The 18076-nt window shown below is 35.6% G+C and overlaps 1 protein-coding gene across 10 annotated transcripts in view; it reads right to left on the bottom strand.

Moving 5' to 3' along the window:
• Nucleotides 1-8044: 8044 nt before the first annotated feature.
• The window catches only part of LOC118183342 (medium-chain acyl-CoA ligase ACSF2, mitochondrial-like), a 168135-nt gene continuing 158103 nt past the window's right edge, over nucleotides 8045-18076 (bottom strand). For 7 of the 10 annotated variants that reach the window (XM_085820633.1, XM_085820632.1, XM_085820638.1 and 4 more), the window contains one exon: nucleotides 8045-8448. In XM_085820633.1, the coding sequence (XP_085676759.1) occupies nucleotides 8323-8448 (126 nt within the window). In that variant the 3' untranslated portion in view covers nucleotides 8045-8322. Of the gene's footprint in view, nucleotides 11713-18076 lie in introns of all 10 variants that reach the window. The other 3 variants (XM_085820636.1, XM_085820641.1, XM_085820635.1) reach the window with 2 other exon arrangements.

Raw genomic sequence — 18076 nt, 5'->3', positions numbered from 1 at the left:
CTACACAAATAGCACTTCTTCGCAAAATGCCCTGGTTTAAGAGAGCGGAGGCAGCATTTTAATTCTCTTAATTTGTCTAATCTTTCCTTTAAGCTCATCGATCGAGCTGTAAAACATTCTTTGCTTTCGTGAGATTTTCCGCAAAAAAACACATTTTTGTTCTTTGGCAGCAACTAGACTTTCTGCGCTAGCGATTGGGTTTTTGGTCTTAACTTTTACATCTTTAGAATGTTCATTGTGCGAAGTAAAAGAAATTTCAAATCCAAACCTGGTTAGTTTAACTCTCTGCTCTCCTTCGACCTCTTTACGCAAAAATTCCAGGAGATTTGTGAGACGTGATCCTTCTTTACTGAACAAAACGCTTCTCTGCCATACTCGAAGCCTCTCAGTAGACAGACAAGACTCGACCATGGGATATAACCAGGAAACATTAGTATCCAGGGCTAAGCCTAAAGACTCTAGAGATCTGAGATGGGATTCGATTTTGTCAAACAGTGACACTAATGGCAACCGATCCTTCCCTTGTAAGCGTACATTTTGGATAATTAATTTTAACAATTCCCTCACATATATCTCAGTTAAAATTTCCTTGTTTCCAAAACACTCCTCAAACGCAGAAATGACTTTCGGTAATTTTCAGCCGTTAAGGGATAACTATCTATCAACTCAGTAGCCCGAGTTCCGGGTAACATTGATTAAGCTAAATAATAGAATTTGTCAACGTCATTAAGCTCCTTATCCTCATGGATCTTTTTACACTGACCCCAAAATGTAAGGTAACTTAATAATTGTCCATCGAATTTTTTAATTTGAATTTTCAGCAACTTGTACCTTTTTCATTAGAAGCACTTATGCTACTATCCGTGTTAGAATTCGCATTGACACTACGGTCAACCGCATTATCTATACTGTCTTTCACCCGACGATTAAGCGTGATAAACTCATCTGAATATTCTTCGCAGCCTATCACCTCTGTTTCCAGATCATCTTCAGCGGCTTTTACCTTAATCATTGAATCTAGTATTTCTGAATCGCAAGATCTCAACTCAGCAATTATCATCTGCAACTTCAAAAGTTTGTCTTTCAATACATCTCTATCCGCTTGAACATCTTTACAAATTTCGGTTTTTAGAATCTTAGCCGTCCTAGTAAAGGCACTGCGTGCCGTTGCACGCTTTTTTTTCAACATATCAACATCCATTTTTATCCTTAAATGCAGACCCACTTAAAACTCAAAATCTGTAATGTTATCATCAATCCGACAAATCCTCAAAAACGTCTTTACTCAGCAATTCCAAAAATATAACTCAATATAATAAAAAAGAATAACAATATGTCATAACATTCATAATACAACAAAATAAAATTATTTTGAATATCACAGCAGAAGATTTAACGCATAACCTTTTCTACGTTAACACTGCAGACGATTTAACGCATAGCATTTCGAATGAAAATTGAAAGTAATTCGAATACAAATACGAAATTCAACATTGCAGACGATAAAACGCATTACGTTTCCAAATAACACTTAAATTAATATTTACTTCTACAATAATATAATATAGCAAACACAATACTTTCTCAACTATATTAATATAATAATCCAATTAATATAATAATCAACTATATTAATATAATAATTAATTAATATAACTATATTAATACAATAACAAACACATTCGTATCAGCATCGTAATCCTGGCTGGCTCACCAATTTGTTATGTCGTGGAGCAAAAACAATTTTACACCTGACTGCCACTGGCTCCGACATAGCTATGTGAATACTCTACATCTAGAATTTTAAACATCATTCCAGAATTTTAATGTTTATTTTATAGAATTCTATTCATATATTTGCAAGTTATACACTATAAACACAATAACAAAAATTTGAACTTATCTGCACCAGCGTGAATAAGCCTGGCATAATTTCTGAACTCGACGCAACTTTAGGAGGTAAAATACCGCAAATTCAAACACAAGGATTTCATCCTTTTCAACGCAGCTAATTTTCTAAATATATTTTACTAATATCCGCAGCGGGGCAGCGGATTCCGTTTTATTCATCCAAAACTCATATTTTGTAACGCAATAGTATTGCAAAAGACGCAAAAAACATCGACTCAAAATCAAAATTAAAAATCTATAGAATATCATCCGCTGTTGCCATTCCAGCACTGCCAAGTTTTTCTTCCTGCAGCTGTTGCCAGTCTTATCCTCGCTGTATGTGAGAGGTACAACATCAGGATTGGAGCCGATATTGCAGCTATCTTCAATTTGTTAAATGAATCCTCACATTCTTTTGTCCACAAGAACTTTTGTTTGCTTTCTGACAGTTTATGAAGGGGTCTTGAAACGGAAGAAAAGTCCTTCACAAAACTTCTACATTAGGTGCAAAGCCCCAGTAAATTTCTTATCTGATGAACATTTTTGTTGCGTCTCCAGTCTTCAACTGCTGACAATTTTCTGGATCTGTACACACACCTTCGGCAGAGATGACATGTCGAGGTAAGTCATTTCCTGTCTGAATAATTTACATTCAGCGGGACTCAAATTTAGATTGGCTTCTTTCAGTTAGTGAAACACCTTTCTAAGATTTTCTAGATGTTCTTCAAAACTCTTTCCTACGATGAGATGTCATCCAGGTAGATCGAACAGGCTTCGTAGGAGAGATCTTTCAAAACAATCTTCATGAGGCGTTCGAATGTTGCCGGCACATTACAGAATCCAAACGGCATCACCTTGAACTGCCATAGTCCTTGTTCCGTAGTAAATGCCGTCTTTTCTCGGTCATCAGGATGTATCTCTACTTGCCAACATCCATTCTTTAGATCAAGCGTCGGAAACCAACTGCTTCCAGGAGTGTTGTCAATTCTAAGAAGAGGTTAGCTGTCTTTCTTCGTAACCTGATTGAACCGGCGATATTTAACGCAAAATCAGGTTGAGCCGTCTTTCTGGTGAGGACGATGGGAGATGTCCATGGACTTGCTCAATGACAGCGCTTTCTTCTATGTCTTTTAGAAGTTTTCCTACCTCTTCCTGTTTAGCAATAGGTAGACGTCTTGGATGTTGCTAAACTAATGGATGAACCCCGGTATCGATTCTATGCTGTGTCAAACTGGTTCGACGCACGTCAGCAAACAAGCGGGAGAAAACATCTTGAATGACACGTTCCTTAGCATTCCTCTCTTCCTCGTTTAATTGTTTATTCTGTAATAACTACGATGTAATGCTCTCTGAAGACACGGATTCTGGGATGTTACTGTTTCGTTTAACGATGGTTACCGGAGAATGCGCTGCAACCACTTCGTCTTTCTTAATAACTTTCGCCTTGTCAGTTACATTGGTAACTCTAGCCGGGACAACGGTTGTCGATAGGTCGACGAGTGCTGAGACTACTAGTACTCCTTTCGGGCTATTACCGTTCTTGGGATATTCCATGAAGCCGTAACAGAAACTTGTAATTTCGGTATACAGATTTAACTCCTTCATCATTAATTCCGAATAAGACTGTGTCCTCTGAGGCAGAATGCGGTTCGCTATTTATGAATTCCATGGAAAAATTGTATTTCCTTAGAAAGTCCAATCCGATTGTGCAGGGTTCTGTAAACTCTGCTACATATGCCGTGTGTTAATAGCCGAGACTTCTAAAAGTGATGTTAACGTTTACTTTTCCATCGATGTCGATCGTCACGCCGGACACAGTCTGGAGGGTAACGTAAGGCGTCATCCAGATAAGTTTACCTTACAGCTGTTGAGCCAAATCTTTTCCTGATAATGGTGATGTTGGTTCCTGTGTCGATGGTTTTATTGCAAGGAACTCCACTGATATGTCCCATGATGAAGAGTTCATTAACGCCGCCACTCATTGCAGAAATCTCAAGCGCTTTAAAAGTGGGCTTTTCATTATCTGGCAACCTCTGCTCCGCGACATAGCCACTAATTAGTTTTCCTCCTTCTTACTAGGAGCGGTCTTAACATCCGCGCTCTGGGGTGTTCTGCAGTTTCTTCGTGTATGGCCTTCACCACAGTTCCAGCACTTTACGGCCGGTTTCTTGTCACTAATACTCCGTCTCAAGGCATTCAGTTGTCTGATTAAATCGTCTGGACGATCAGTGACTTGATCCACTGGTCTCTGGAGTTGAGTAGGTCTGATTGGGTGGTGATCTCTATGAGTCAATGGCTGGGCTGCCTCGAATTTCCTGGCGTACAATAGGGCGCTTTTTAAATTCTTGACATCTGCCATTCGTAGAGCTTTCTGTACTTCAGGATCCCGGATGCCGTCAATGAGGTACTGCAGGGACACGATTTCCCTTCTTTCTGTCCGGCATTCTGAAGAGGCGAGATGAGACAGCCTTTCAGAATCCGTGGCAAGTTCCTGGAGTATTTCCTTGGGCCTCTGTTAACGAGATGTTAATTGAAGCCTGCTGTAATCTTTTAAAAGCTTCTCGCCAAAGCGCAGTTCCTATGCGTCGGATAGAGCTTCGAAGTCTAGTCTCTGGTTTTCTGGAAGAGCTTGAAGAATATCCGCAGCGTTTGCTCTCACAGAAGCGGCAAGATGACAGGCGTTAGCTTGGAAATCCCATGCATTAGCATCCGCCACTGTAAAAAATTGTGTCATTCACTTGGCATGAGGTCTTCCCATCATATGCGGATAGCTTCAGAGAGGGGTGAGCAGGCATGGGTAGAAATTTAAAACCCTCAGAACTGTTTCTTGCTGTCGCTATGCACTTCTTTAAATTGTCAGCTTCTTTGGCGACGGCAACAGAAACCCTGTCATCAATTTGCTGTTGGACGGCAGAAACTCTTAGTGCTGAGCAGCACATCTAATACAGTGGGCCAGGATAGGTGAATGTGATATAGCTACGTGATTCTTAACAGCAATGTCTGTAAAATGTCTATTGTGCTGGCATTGGTAAGTAGAGGCTTTGAGATCCCTCATGTCACTTTGTATGATTCAGTCAGATTTTTTAATTGCAAAATCTAATAACAATCACTAGAACTTGACTGTCACAAGCTGCAGTTGCACAGTATAATATTCCACAATTCTGTATACTACGATTCTCTAGTGACCAAATTCTAAGATGTATCGCTACGAGCACTTTCTTCCTATATCAGAATAGCACCACTAACAAAAAAAGTGAACATTTTTTCCAAATTAAAAATCAGTCTTGTTATCAATCACATCAGTGAGTGAATGTCATTCATACCAGTTAATCAACATTAAATTATGTGAGCTTCATCGTTAAGGAGAAACCATTCAGAGGTCATTAATGCCTGCAAATAGATCAGTTGGCATTGCATCTGAACCGTCTATAAACATTAAGCTTAGTTGGATAATGCCGGACTTTCTACAGACAATTATTGGATGGAGTACTGGGTTTGTTAAACATTCTCGATTTAATTCATTAAGTTGCATTATATATATATATTATAAGACAGGTTGTAAGAATAAAACTATATATATATATATATATATGAGGTAAAAATATTAAAACAAACTTCTAATTTTATGTGGGTATAACCTTTTATTTTTTTATTTAATTTGGGGACTTCCTCTCTTTGTCTTAAAAATATCTCAATATTTCTAAACTGCGTCATTCAAATTAATCATGCGATCCTACGTAACGCTGAATGCAGATATCGCTTGCCCAATCGAATAATCCTTTTAACTCGGAAATGAAACTTTTTGACTCCCTCCCTTCTTCCTCTGAGTAGATATGTCCTTTTTCGTACGCTGTCCTCCTAGCAAGACTGTCCTTGTCCACGCTGCTGCTTACTTGCCTAAGATGACGTTGTACTTTTAAAAGTGTACATGGAAATTATTGCATTCAACTATGATTGAAAATATCTTGGCTAATCTTTGGAATATGGTAACAGGTAGTTTGGCGACATTTTGGTAAGGCGATTAAGGTTACCTAGGACTCTAGCAGTGTACATGCATAAAGTCAAGAGTGTGCGCAATGCCATTTTTGTGCAATTCTAGGATTTTTTTTAAAGTGAAAATAGGTCGACATGTACATGGATACCGTGTATGTGCAATTCTTAAAAATGTGGCAAGCAGTTTGCGATTCTGCACTTTCTCCCGATTTCGCACCTAATCTTCGTCATGACTAAGCACTTTTGTTCCATAAAAGTTCTATCATAAACGTAATTCGACTAGCAGATTGTCGAGAAAAAAAATATTGAGGGGGGAAAAAAAAAAAAAAAAATGCTTTTACTTCGTGAAAACAAAATGGCGTCCAAACAAAAACTAGCAGGTTGCTGTAGCAGGGTTGGTGGCCAAATTTTCGCTAAAAAATCGCCAAGTTACCATAATCCAAAGATTAACCAATATCTTACCTACAGAAACATGATCTGATGTGAACTATCCTACAATAAAATTATGTTTCGAAATGGCCATAGCTGGAAGGTTTTGCTTTATGCAGTCATCCTTCCAACTATGCAATAAAAAGTGTCTTAGGAGGTCAGAAATGAAAGTGCCGGATTCCCTCATCTACGCATTAAAAATATGACAAATAATTTTATGTAAAATATAAAATATCTATCTTTCAAAAATATATTAATAATAGCACTTTAATCCCAGTCTTCATTTTAAAAATAACAGAGCAATAATTTTTCTAATTAAACGAAAAAGATCCGTCTGCCCACATATCCATGAAATCTCAATCCAACATCTGGACATTAAACTGCAGTGGTCTGAAATGGAATAAAAGGTTAATTGCGTCACAACTCCCTCTCTCTTCCTCTTGCTTCGTTTCGCTGCTTTGCATTTCCGCTAGTCAAGTACAGTTTGCTTTTCTAAATTTCTTCCATTCTGTAAGAAATCCAGACTGTATAAAATTGTGGGATGCTCCACTTGATAATGTGCATTATCCAAAAATAAAATTATTTGTGAAATTTGGGCCATGTCTACAAGTTTATTGGTTTATGCATCCATCGTTCTAACTACGCAGTAAAGTCTTCAAGCTATGATGCAGAGAACCGCCGCCAATCCGTTGCAAATTTCCTCTACCAAGTCATCCTGTACAATAATGCAGTTTTATTTCAATAATAACGTAGTTTTTTTTCACATATATATAACGTAGTTTTTTTCACGGATATGGTATTTAAATAGTTAATGCTAGTAGAATTATAAATAAAATTGTTTTATTCCTCGTGCAGTGCAGTGCGTGACGAATATTTAAAAAAAGCTAAGCGGGAAAATTAAAAATACAAGAGCATGTGCATTTATCATTTAATAAATAAATATCTCTTTTTGATTTCGAGAAATTCTTAGCACAATCTCGTGCGTGATTTAAAAAGCTTATAGAAAGGAGGAAAAGCTCTCAGTTTAATTGTTGTTGTTTTAAGAGTTAGTTATGCTCTTGCTGACTGTAGCGAATTCGCGGATTAGATTTCTTTAGCTGTTTTGAATTAAGTTCTGTTGAACATTTGAGTAGTTAAAAGATAACTACCGTGAGATATTGTAATACTGTACAAATATCTAAGAAAATTTAATCATTTTGTTTTATTTGTTGTGATAATAATAAATTTTGTTCATTTTTCATGGGAGCCTCCTGTTTCTGTTCAACTAACCACAGGAACCTTTTTCTGATACCTTATCATAAAAAGACTAAAACACAAATTATTAGGAGTTGACATGCCTTTCAAAATAATAAAATAACGAATAAATTATTACATAGTGTAATAACAATGAATAAATTATTAAATAGTATAAGCAAGCAGTAAATAGTGTAAAAAGTAATAACAGGTAATAATGGATCATCATAATCTTATCTGAAAAGAGTGTCAAGGTTCTTGTTCTCAAAGCTGTAATTCATTTGACAAAAATATACACAATATTTCTTGAATCAAACACAGGCAACAATAACAACAAATTCCAATATAAATCAAATTTTTGCATTTTAATGAAAGAGAAATTTGGATAACAATGCTCAATTAAGATTCTATTGTATGTGACAAAAAATTGAAAAAAAAAATATTCAAAGAGTAAAAATCTTAAATTATTAAATCTTAAAACATAAATAAAACTCAAACGTACAATCATGAAAATACTTTTTAATAAATTATTCTTCACATGTGAAATTAATAAGCATTAAATAGTTTGAACCTTAATATATATTAAAGTACAAGAATAAAATAGTAAATTATACATAAATATAAAAATAATTTACATCAAGAAATTAGGACATTATTTTTAATAAGTGATTGCATACTTAAGTCACTGTTTCAGCTTAGTCCTACCAAAAATTATAAAAAAACATTTATTGATTTCAGTGGTCTATTAAAAATGTGTACAGGATTCAGAATGTTGATTTATTTATTTAAATTCAACATTTGTATAGAGCGTTTCTTCATCTCAAATTTTTGAATCTTTCCTGATGTAGTTCTGGGAAAGTCTTCCACAAAAATTATGTAGCGTGGTATTTTAAAATGGCTTATCTAAAGAATAATATATTATAAGTAATACATTTTATAATTTGCAATAAGAATCAAACAATAAGGTAAATATTTTATGAAATAGATAAGAAAATAGAACTTAACATTAAAGAAAATAAAAATTTTCTTCTTGTATTTTTTTTTTTTTTTTTTTTTTTTCTCATTTAAGTTTTATTTACAGTTTAAAATTCATTGCTGAAGTTTATCTACCTAAGTTTTGTAAACAAAGCAGCTTGATTAAGACATAAATTTTTCTATAATTCACTATCCACTCGTATGACTTATGGCCAGTGAAATATAAAAAATTCTTATTTTTCATAATTAAAAAGATTACATTTGAAAGAAAATTTCAAATTATTAAAAAAAATTGAGCAATATATAAATTTTACATATTAAATAGTTAATGTATAATCAAATATTCAGATTAATAACTACTAGAAGGGGGGAGTAAATCCTTTATAAATTCTGTCACTCAGTGGCTTCAAATTCTGTTCACTGAAAAAAAAAAAAAAAAAAAAATTCTCAAAATCAAGCATTTATTTTGAAGCAAAATACTTCAATGGGGATTTTTACCCTTGTCATAGACTCAATAATAAATTCTCTCATAGACTCAATAATCAATACATATCAATAATAAAGCAATGTTCATCGATAACAAACGCACCAGGTGCAAGTATCCGTAAGAAATCTCAGTACTCTTCTGTTACTGGGGTCGAATTCAGAAAGATATGTTATGTATGCATGTATGTATGGATGTATGTGTTCATGCATGTATGTTTACATGTACACTGCGCAAAAAAAAAAGGAGGGACAATTCTGTATCTCCGGTTCTTCTGGGACGCTTGACAAAATTAAAATTACGTTTTTCATGTCTCGAAAGCACGACTTAGGATATATATTAGATTTATATATAGCATTGTTTTAACATTGGTACTTTGACAAAAAATCGGACTTTTTTTTCTGAAATAACATACCAAATTTTTTACATATTTCGACTCAAATTATGCCCAAATAATAAATTTTGTAAAATTTGATACGAAATTTATGGAGAAATTCAAACATTTATGTTGGCGCGTTTTTTTTTTTTTTTTTAATTTGCATAAAAAGTGTATTGTTTGGCGCCGATTCAAAAAGGCACCGGGCAATCATTAAAACAAGCAGTTCGTATCGCTGCCTGTCTGAACAGGAAAATTCTTGTCTTATTTGAACACCCCTCCGCGGGGACGACTCAGGTAAAACCTGGGAAGCTACTGATTAGGTTCTGTACCTAGGCAGTCTCGGCCACGAGTGTTTAAAATCAGTCTCCACAGGACTGGAGTCATCGCTGGCGATGGCTGTTTCAGGCTCGGCAGGGATTTCTCTTGTCCGTTCCGTTGGTTTGTAGTGGTGCTATATAGTCAGATATTCATGGTTGTTCGGGGTTAAACATCCCCGTTGATGGAGTTGAAGAAATCAGCGAGCCTTTAAACTGCTTAAGGTTTCCAGTGCAACTGGGGCGTCAAAAATCAATATTCATATCTTTCCTTGGCTTACCCTACAAGGACGCCTAAAGCCGATATCTGTGTACCATAACTTAGTGTTAGCAAGCCGAATTGGTGGCAGGATCTGTCTGACAGTGTTTAAGTGACAGTGACTTCGTTCTGCTGTCCGGGGTTGGGGTCCCTGTTGATGGCAAATGTTTTTACCATCCCTCCAGAACAGGGACATGGAATGTGAGTTGCTGAGTAGTCCTGCCGACTCAGCTTAGGCTTAGCTCGTCTACTGGACCGATAGGTTAGCGGCCTCTTGGATCACCTTTAGGAGTTGGGGCGTTTAACTGTGTTAGGGCAACCTCGAGCTTGCCAGCTCTAAATGTCCCTTCCTTCTAGCACACTGTCTTATTTGACTGAAAGTTATAACCAGGACAGGAGTTCGTGTCTATGTAAGGGTAGAGGCATTCGACAAATTGCTTACTCCTTATTTTGTTTTTACTGTTGCAAATGTAGTAATTTGTGCAAAACTGATCGTTTTTGAGACTGCTTGTTGTTATTTTCTTCTACATAAAAAAAGGTAAGTGCAATTACATATTATGTTTAACTTAGGTTAATTTTTTAATTCGGAGAAGCAACGATTTGAGCATAATTACTCGAAAACTGTTTAGCTCATGTTTGAACCATTGTCGTATTCTTGGCCGCGTAAATTACTAACATCTACACTATTTTCCTCTAAAGTCTTTAATAAGAACGTAAGAACGTTGTTCGTTTTCCACCGAGCGTATCTGTTGTAACACAAAATACTAAAAACCTTTCTTTGATACTCATGTCTGTATTTTCTAAATTAAAATACCTCATACAAATTAATACTATGTGATCTTGATAGTATTAATTTCTATGAGGGGTACAATCAAGTAAAATAGAATAGTGCTTTGCCTGTATGACCTTGTTTAAAATAATTGCTTTGTATTATTCCCTAATAAGCTAATTATTTTATTTTTAATTTTATCTCCAAGGTAATGAAGCATATGTTTTTAGTTTAAATTTTATTAATATATACAGACATGATAGGGTCAAATATTGTGATCATTTTCATACACTTTAAGAATTATTATTTCGTTCGAATAATTTGTTACTGGAACCACGGAAGGCTAAGTTTTGTTTGGCTAAAAATTGAATGGCATAGATAATTCTTTCAATAACATCGCATCAATGCTTCGTCTCTTTTTTTAATAAAATTTGAAATTCCGAATTAACAGGTTTATTCTTTCGTAATCGTTCTAAGAAATCGGATTAACTCTTTCGTTGTCTGGCAAGATTCCACATGAGTGCATTTAAAAAAAATTACGTCCATTTTTGTCTTTTGGGAAACTGAAACTCGAAACCAAGTTTTAGTAATATACAGGACCATTTTTTATTAAGGCTTGAACTTGAGATGGCAATAATGGACTTGGACATAATCCGGAATCATCAGGCACAGGCAAATGCGTATCTTTTGCAGAAATTGTATATTTCAATAGTATTTCTTCTGTTTTTTTGACCGGCTGCATTAAAATTAAAGGTAATTCTCAGATGAAAACGCTTTCTAAACTCTTTCTGATTATTTTGGTAATTTCAGTGGCAACTGAGACGTTGATGGATAACTAGCGCTAGTAGCGTCAGCAAGGGTATTCTTTGGGTTTTGGAAAAACTGAATAATTATACAGTTCTGGTTTACTAAGTCTTCCTCTCATCTATTTTTTCTCGTATTACATTCTGATACTCAAACATTTTTTTTCTGTTTTTCTTCTGACATCTAGGGAAAAATGAAAACAGAAAAGTTGAAGTAAAAATAAAGCAGAAAATAATTATTATAAAAACTATTGAGTAAAACACTTCTTAAAAATATTCGGAAAGTCACTGTTTGAAATAATTTACCTTACTTCTGAAAAAGTGAGTATATATATTTTAAACCATTGCTTGGAAAATATATGAATTATTAGATCAATACTAAATAATTCAAGAAAGGGGTGGTACTCTTTTGTTTAATAAAGTAAGCAAATCAAATTTTAAGACGTAATGAAACATTTTCTTTAGGTTTTCCGTATAGCGAAAAATTGGAAAGTGACCAATTTCTCATTTCAGAATACCTTGTATATTTTAACTTGACTCCAAATCTCAAATAGGTACATTTTAAATTTAGTGGTACTCCGTAAATATGTCAATCCTTTCTTCTCGAAAGATAATAATTTTTAGTTTAATAAACAAATGGTTCATGTAAAAAAAAACATTTTTCGAGTAAGTATGCTCAAATCGCCGCTTTTCTGAATTACAAAGCTAACCTAAGTTTAACATAATATGTAACTGCACGTACCTTTTTTTTTTACCTAGATTAACAATAACAACAAGCAATCATCTCCCCCCCCAAAAAAAATGATGTAACGATAAATGTTGCCCAAATTACTACGATTGCAACAGTAGAACAAAATAAGGACTAAGCAATTTGTCGAACGGGTCTACGACGCCCTCTACCTTTACATACGCATCGGCATCACATATTTTGTTTCACATATATTTACAAGATCAGCTCAACTTAGGTCAAAAACTGCAAAAAGCATTAACTGATAAAATTCAAAGTGATATAAATAGTACAGATCTTATGCAAGAACTGCAGTTTTTGCAAACTTTTGGAGGAAATGTAGCATTGCCAGTTGAAACTCTAAGCAATATCGGTGTCAACAACACGGTGACTATAAGATGGTTACCATCAGTACTTTCTCCATCAACAACGCGGTGTGCAGAAAAGAATTTTAGATATATCCCTAGATATCAGCCTTACAGCATTTTTTGTGCTCTGTTGTAATCACAGTTTGAACCTTGTGATAAACTACGCTGCGAACAACAATTTATTCAATGGAAACTTATTAGATATATTAATTTGTTTTTAATTTAAGATAATAAATAGTGTTCAGCAACATATTTGGTATCCAATGCTTTTAGTATATTATTTCGCTTCGCTTGCAGTGTTACTTTTTTTATATAAAATGTTGTTGTTGACTAATGCTCACTTGTCAGGCCTATAATCAGCCCAAGCCCACGAAGTTCCTGGTGACAAGGAGCGTAAGATACGCCTGTCGTTGGCAACAGCTTTGAGCACCTTACAGACAGTACGATTTAGCTCAGTTTCGCCCCCAATTTTGATGGTTCCCTGACGGGACGGATCCGAGCTTCTCCCATCCTTCTTTCCCTACCACTAACCTTTCAAGAGGACTTTCGCCTCTCCTTTTTAGAGTGCCCCCATGCCGCACGGTTTGCAACGCTAACCACTGTACCGGTGGGACAGCCTTTTATAACATAAATGAATATATAATTCTTCAATAAATATGTTTGGTTTTTAACAAAGCACAAAATGTTTGCATATTTAAACAAAAGATAATATATACAGTGGTCCTTCGATATACGAGTTTAATTCGTACCGTAACCTTGCTCATTTGTCAAATTGCTCGTATCTCAAAGCAATTTTTTCCATTGAAATTAATTGAAATGCCATTAACCCGTTCCAGCTCCCAAAACACCACCTCAGTTGTTTTTGTTAAGTGTTTTTGAATAAGAAAAATGTATTTACAAGAAGAACATTTATTTATAAATAACAAATACATATTCTATAAAAACATAATTAAAAGAAAAAGTGAAGTGCTTACGGAAGCGCTTAATTTTTGTCACTGGTCTTCGCTTTTTTTTCGTCACGCTTTGATACTTTTCACTTGCAGATCGTTCAAAAAAACTGTCCAAGGTTTGTTTCTTCCTGCCTTTCAGGATATTTCGGAAATGAGTTAGGCAAGTTTCGTTGAACAATTCCGATGCAGCACCAGTTGCAACTTTTTCGGGGTGATTTTTATCCACAAACTCTACAACTTTCTCCCAAGATCTCCTTTACTCCTCGTATCTCTTGTAGGGATAACCTCTCCATCTCTGGCTCCTCTTCAAAACTAATTTTTCGTCGAATCACCGTATGCTGCTGCGAATTCGGATTTGCCCTCCACATAACTAGCAGTTTTTCTTTTAAAACCTTATGTGACTTAAAGGCTCTGGAATTTTCCGAATGGTATACTAGCAGAGGCTTGATTTTGCAGTCGCCATTCGCATTGGCGCAAAGTGCTAATCTATCCTTCATGGGTTTGTGACCTGGCATCGTCTTCTTCTCTGCCGTTATGTAAGTCCTATTCGGCATCCTTTTTCAGAAAAGCCCTGTCTCGCCACAGTTGAAGACTTGCTGGGGGATGTATCCTTTGTCTTCTATTAGTTCGGAAAACATTTTGATGTAAACCTCAGCTGCCTTCACATCCGAACTTGCTGCCTCACCATGCCTGACGACGGAGTGAATGCCGGTACTTTTCCTTAAGTTGTCAATCCAGCCACGACTGGCTTTAAACGAGTCTTCCATTTCCTCGTTTGTGGAAGTGTGTGGGATCTGCTTCAGCAAATCACCGTAAATCGCCCGTGCCTTCTCACAGATGATGCTTTGTGTTAAGGTTCCTCCTTGAAAATGCTTCTCTGTCACCCACACCATCAGCAGTTTCTCCATCTTTTCATGGAGAGAGGTCCGGAGCTTAGAAATTATTGTAACGCCCTTAGCTGGCGTTATACCCTTTATCAACTCCTCCTGTTAAGCACAGCACATATAATTGATGTGCTACGCCCGTACATCCTCGCCCGTACAATCCAAGTCAATTACTCGCACACTTTGCTCGTGTTTTTCTATGATTTCACGCTTTAATTCAATAGACATCATCATCTTCTTCGGACCCATGGTTATAAAAATAAATGTGATAATGTTTTGTAAATGTACAAAAAGCAAAAAACGCGAACCGATATTATTAAAAATGCTTCGAAAATGAGGGAAACAAGCACTCAGACTGAGGTCTAGTCTGATATGGGAGAAACTATTAGACGCTGCACACGACACCAACATGTGCGAGCATGTTGCGGCCGTGTGCAGCGGTGTAGTGTGCGATTCCTCGTATCTCTGGCGTTATACCCTTTATCAACTCCTCCTGTTAAGCACAGCACATATAATTGATGTGCTACGCCCGTACATCCTCGCCCGTACAATCCAAGTCAATTACTCGCACACTTTGCTCGTGTTTTTCTATGATTTCACGCTTTAATTCAATAGACATCATCATCTTCTTCGGACCCATGGTTATAAAAATGAATGTGATAATGTTTTGTAAATGTACAAAAAGCAAAAAACGCGAACCGATATTATTAAAAATGCTTCGAAAATGAGGGAAACAAGCACTCAGACTGAGGTCTAGTCTGATATGGGAGAAACTATTAGACGCTGCACACGACACCAACATGTGCGAGCATGTTGCGGCCGTGTACAGCGGTGTAGTGTGCGATTCCTCGTATCTCAAATCTTGCTCTCATCTCAAAGCAAACTATCGCTCGCTCAGCGGCTCGTATCTCAAAACACTCGTATATTAGGGCACTCGTATATCGAGGTACCACTGTATATATATTTGGTTTTTCATATCATTATGTTAATAATGCTTCATTTTAAATGTTCATAAGCACCGTGCCTTTAATATCGTCACTACATAAAGGCGCTCGCTAGACATTTGGACGACGGTGCTGATTAGGCTTGGCGCGGGCCTGCTTACAATTATATATTAATCCATATCACATGACTTTTGCATAATGCTAATGACATAACTGGGACTGAAACTCAAACAGCCAATACAGTACAAAGTTCGAAATCCGGACGTCTATTATTCGGAATGAATCCGGACCTCATAATCACCAACAATGTTTTTCTGGTAGGCTTATTTATAGTACATGCGCATTTGATTCCCCCCTCCGCGCATAATAAAACATCTGGAGAGTGCCGATTCTTAATTTCACTTCGACACTAAATACCATGTTATTGAAGAAACAACCATTTTAGCATAAATTTGCACGATCAGCAATTTGGTCCCGTTGCTGCGTATTTGCTTGGCACATATCTCAAACTGAAACTTTCCATACAGACACATCGTTGATCTGACGCCAACCAGGTGAATCATTATTTATTATACTTTTCCTTCATCACCGCATGTTTATCAAAACATGACAACTTGACTCATGCAGCGATGCCTAAACATTTTTTTTTTAATGTTAGTAATTGAATAATAAAAGAGTATGGTAACCTTTTATGTTGACATTACGCTTGGCGATAATTACAGATTTAAGTTAAATGCGCTAAAAAGTGTTGAGGAGGAAACATTTACCAAAAATTTCTGTCCATATGCTAAAAACAGATTTTGTAGCCGCTAATTTTTAAGGTTTTCGGATATCGCAAAACAAAAGTGAAATTTTCCAATTAACGGATTTTGTAAAGAAACGTGGAGAAGCGGTAATAAATGAAGATTAATAAATGAAGATGATATAAAAGAAGTTTTTCATTGTGATGACAATGCTTCTCAATCATCAATCAATTAATGAATAGCGAAATCTGTAGTATGGTTCTAGACCCAGAAAATACCGCTACCGATAGTGAAGAAAGTGACAGAGAAGTTACTGAAAATGAGAAAATTTCGATTGAAAAGTTAGTCGGAATTCTAGAAACAGCAATTACAGGACTTCAAGAATATAACTAAACAAGAGATTATGTCTGTCTACAGAATTAAAGAGAAAGTATTAGCACAAAAAACGAAAGCAATTTAAACAACTTACATTGAAAGAAATGTTTAATAAGGTAAACAAATACATATTAAGTTTTTTTTTGTAAATTTTGATACCCTAAAGCATAAATACTTTATTATTTTATAAATCGCGATTTCATATTTTTAATTTTATAATTTCTACATGCCATCTTACTAGATTTAAACTGATGATCTAATATCCGGAAAAATCCCAAATCCGGAATCGCCGAAGTCCCGATGAGTCCGGATTTCGGACTTCGTGCTGTAATAATTTTAGCATTAATAATTATCCAATCAAAATGTATTGAAACTGAAACTAACCCCTCTGAATTAAGAATCTCTCTCTCTCTCACACACTCATGTACACACATATATAAAATGTTAACTCTATTTTCATCTCCTCGTATTCCACAAAATTTACCACAACTAATAAAATAAACAAATAAAAATACAGTAACGCAGAAAAAATAGGAAAATTTTTTTAAATAATTAAATATAAATTTAAAAGTTAAAACATCTAAATCCAGAATGAAATTCCGAAAAGTAGAAATTATCTCTTTTGTCCATAAAAGTTCAGAAAACATTGTTGACCAAGAAACAAGCAGGTGGACTGAAGTATGTTTCTTAGCCGAAATCCTTATACGAACCATTAGAAGGTACGTGATCGGGCATAATATATCGTGGAAAGGGGGAACGGGTAATTAATAACACATTCAAGGGGAATATAACTAACATCTTCATCGTCACTACCGTAGCTTCATAAAGCACTTGAAGTAAGTCCAAATCATTTTAAATAACTCTTAAAATTACCATATTCTGACAAAATTAGGGTTAATTTAAAAGCCTGCTGAAAACTGATCAACATTTATTCTGTGAAAAACTGTAGGAAAAAACTTTTTGTCATTTGCGCTTTTGCTGAGGCCAGCCACTCGTATACTGAATAGCAAATATTTCACTTAATAACAATATCTATCTGTGATGCTGAATGTCATGAAAACAAGACCTAGAATTCACACGAAAACCTTATCATAAGCATAACCTCACCATTTTGGGGGACAGATGGGAGAGGGAGGCAAGTAAAATAATATTACTGAAAACCTAATCTATCATAACCTTATCCTTTTGGGGGTGGGAGGGAGAGGAAAGTGAAATGATTTAATGTTACCGCAAATCTAATCATATCATAATCTCATCTTTTTGGGGATAGGAAGGGAGATAAATGAAATAGGTTTATTCGATTTTGACAAAGCACTTGAGGGCTACTTGCTTAAAGGGGAATGCTTTTTTGGATGTCTTTTTAAGGGAAACTGGCTCATATACACGTTACACATGAAGGAAACCATGAAAATGCCAATACAGCCAGCCCATTCGTAGGATTCGGACCGAACTACTAGTGTTCAGTGATTTTACAGCTCAGCTGTTGATGGGCTGTAAGTGAAATAATGTTAATACTACTGCAAACCTAATCACAGCATAAGTTCACCTATTTTTTTA

This window comes from Stegodyphus dumicola, chromosome 7, assembly GCF_044657685.1.
Source record: "Stegodyphus dumicola isolate Sdum_Otavi_A_Nest chromosome 7, ASM4465768v1".
Classification (NCBI taxonomy): Eukaryota; Metazoa; Arthropoda; class Arachnida; order Araneae; family Eresidae; genus Stegodyphus; species Stegodyphus dumicola.
Note: the sequence above shows the minus strand (reverse complement) of the source record. Positions and strands in the feature narration are given on the sequence as shown.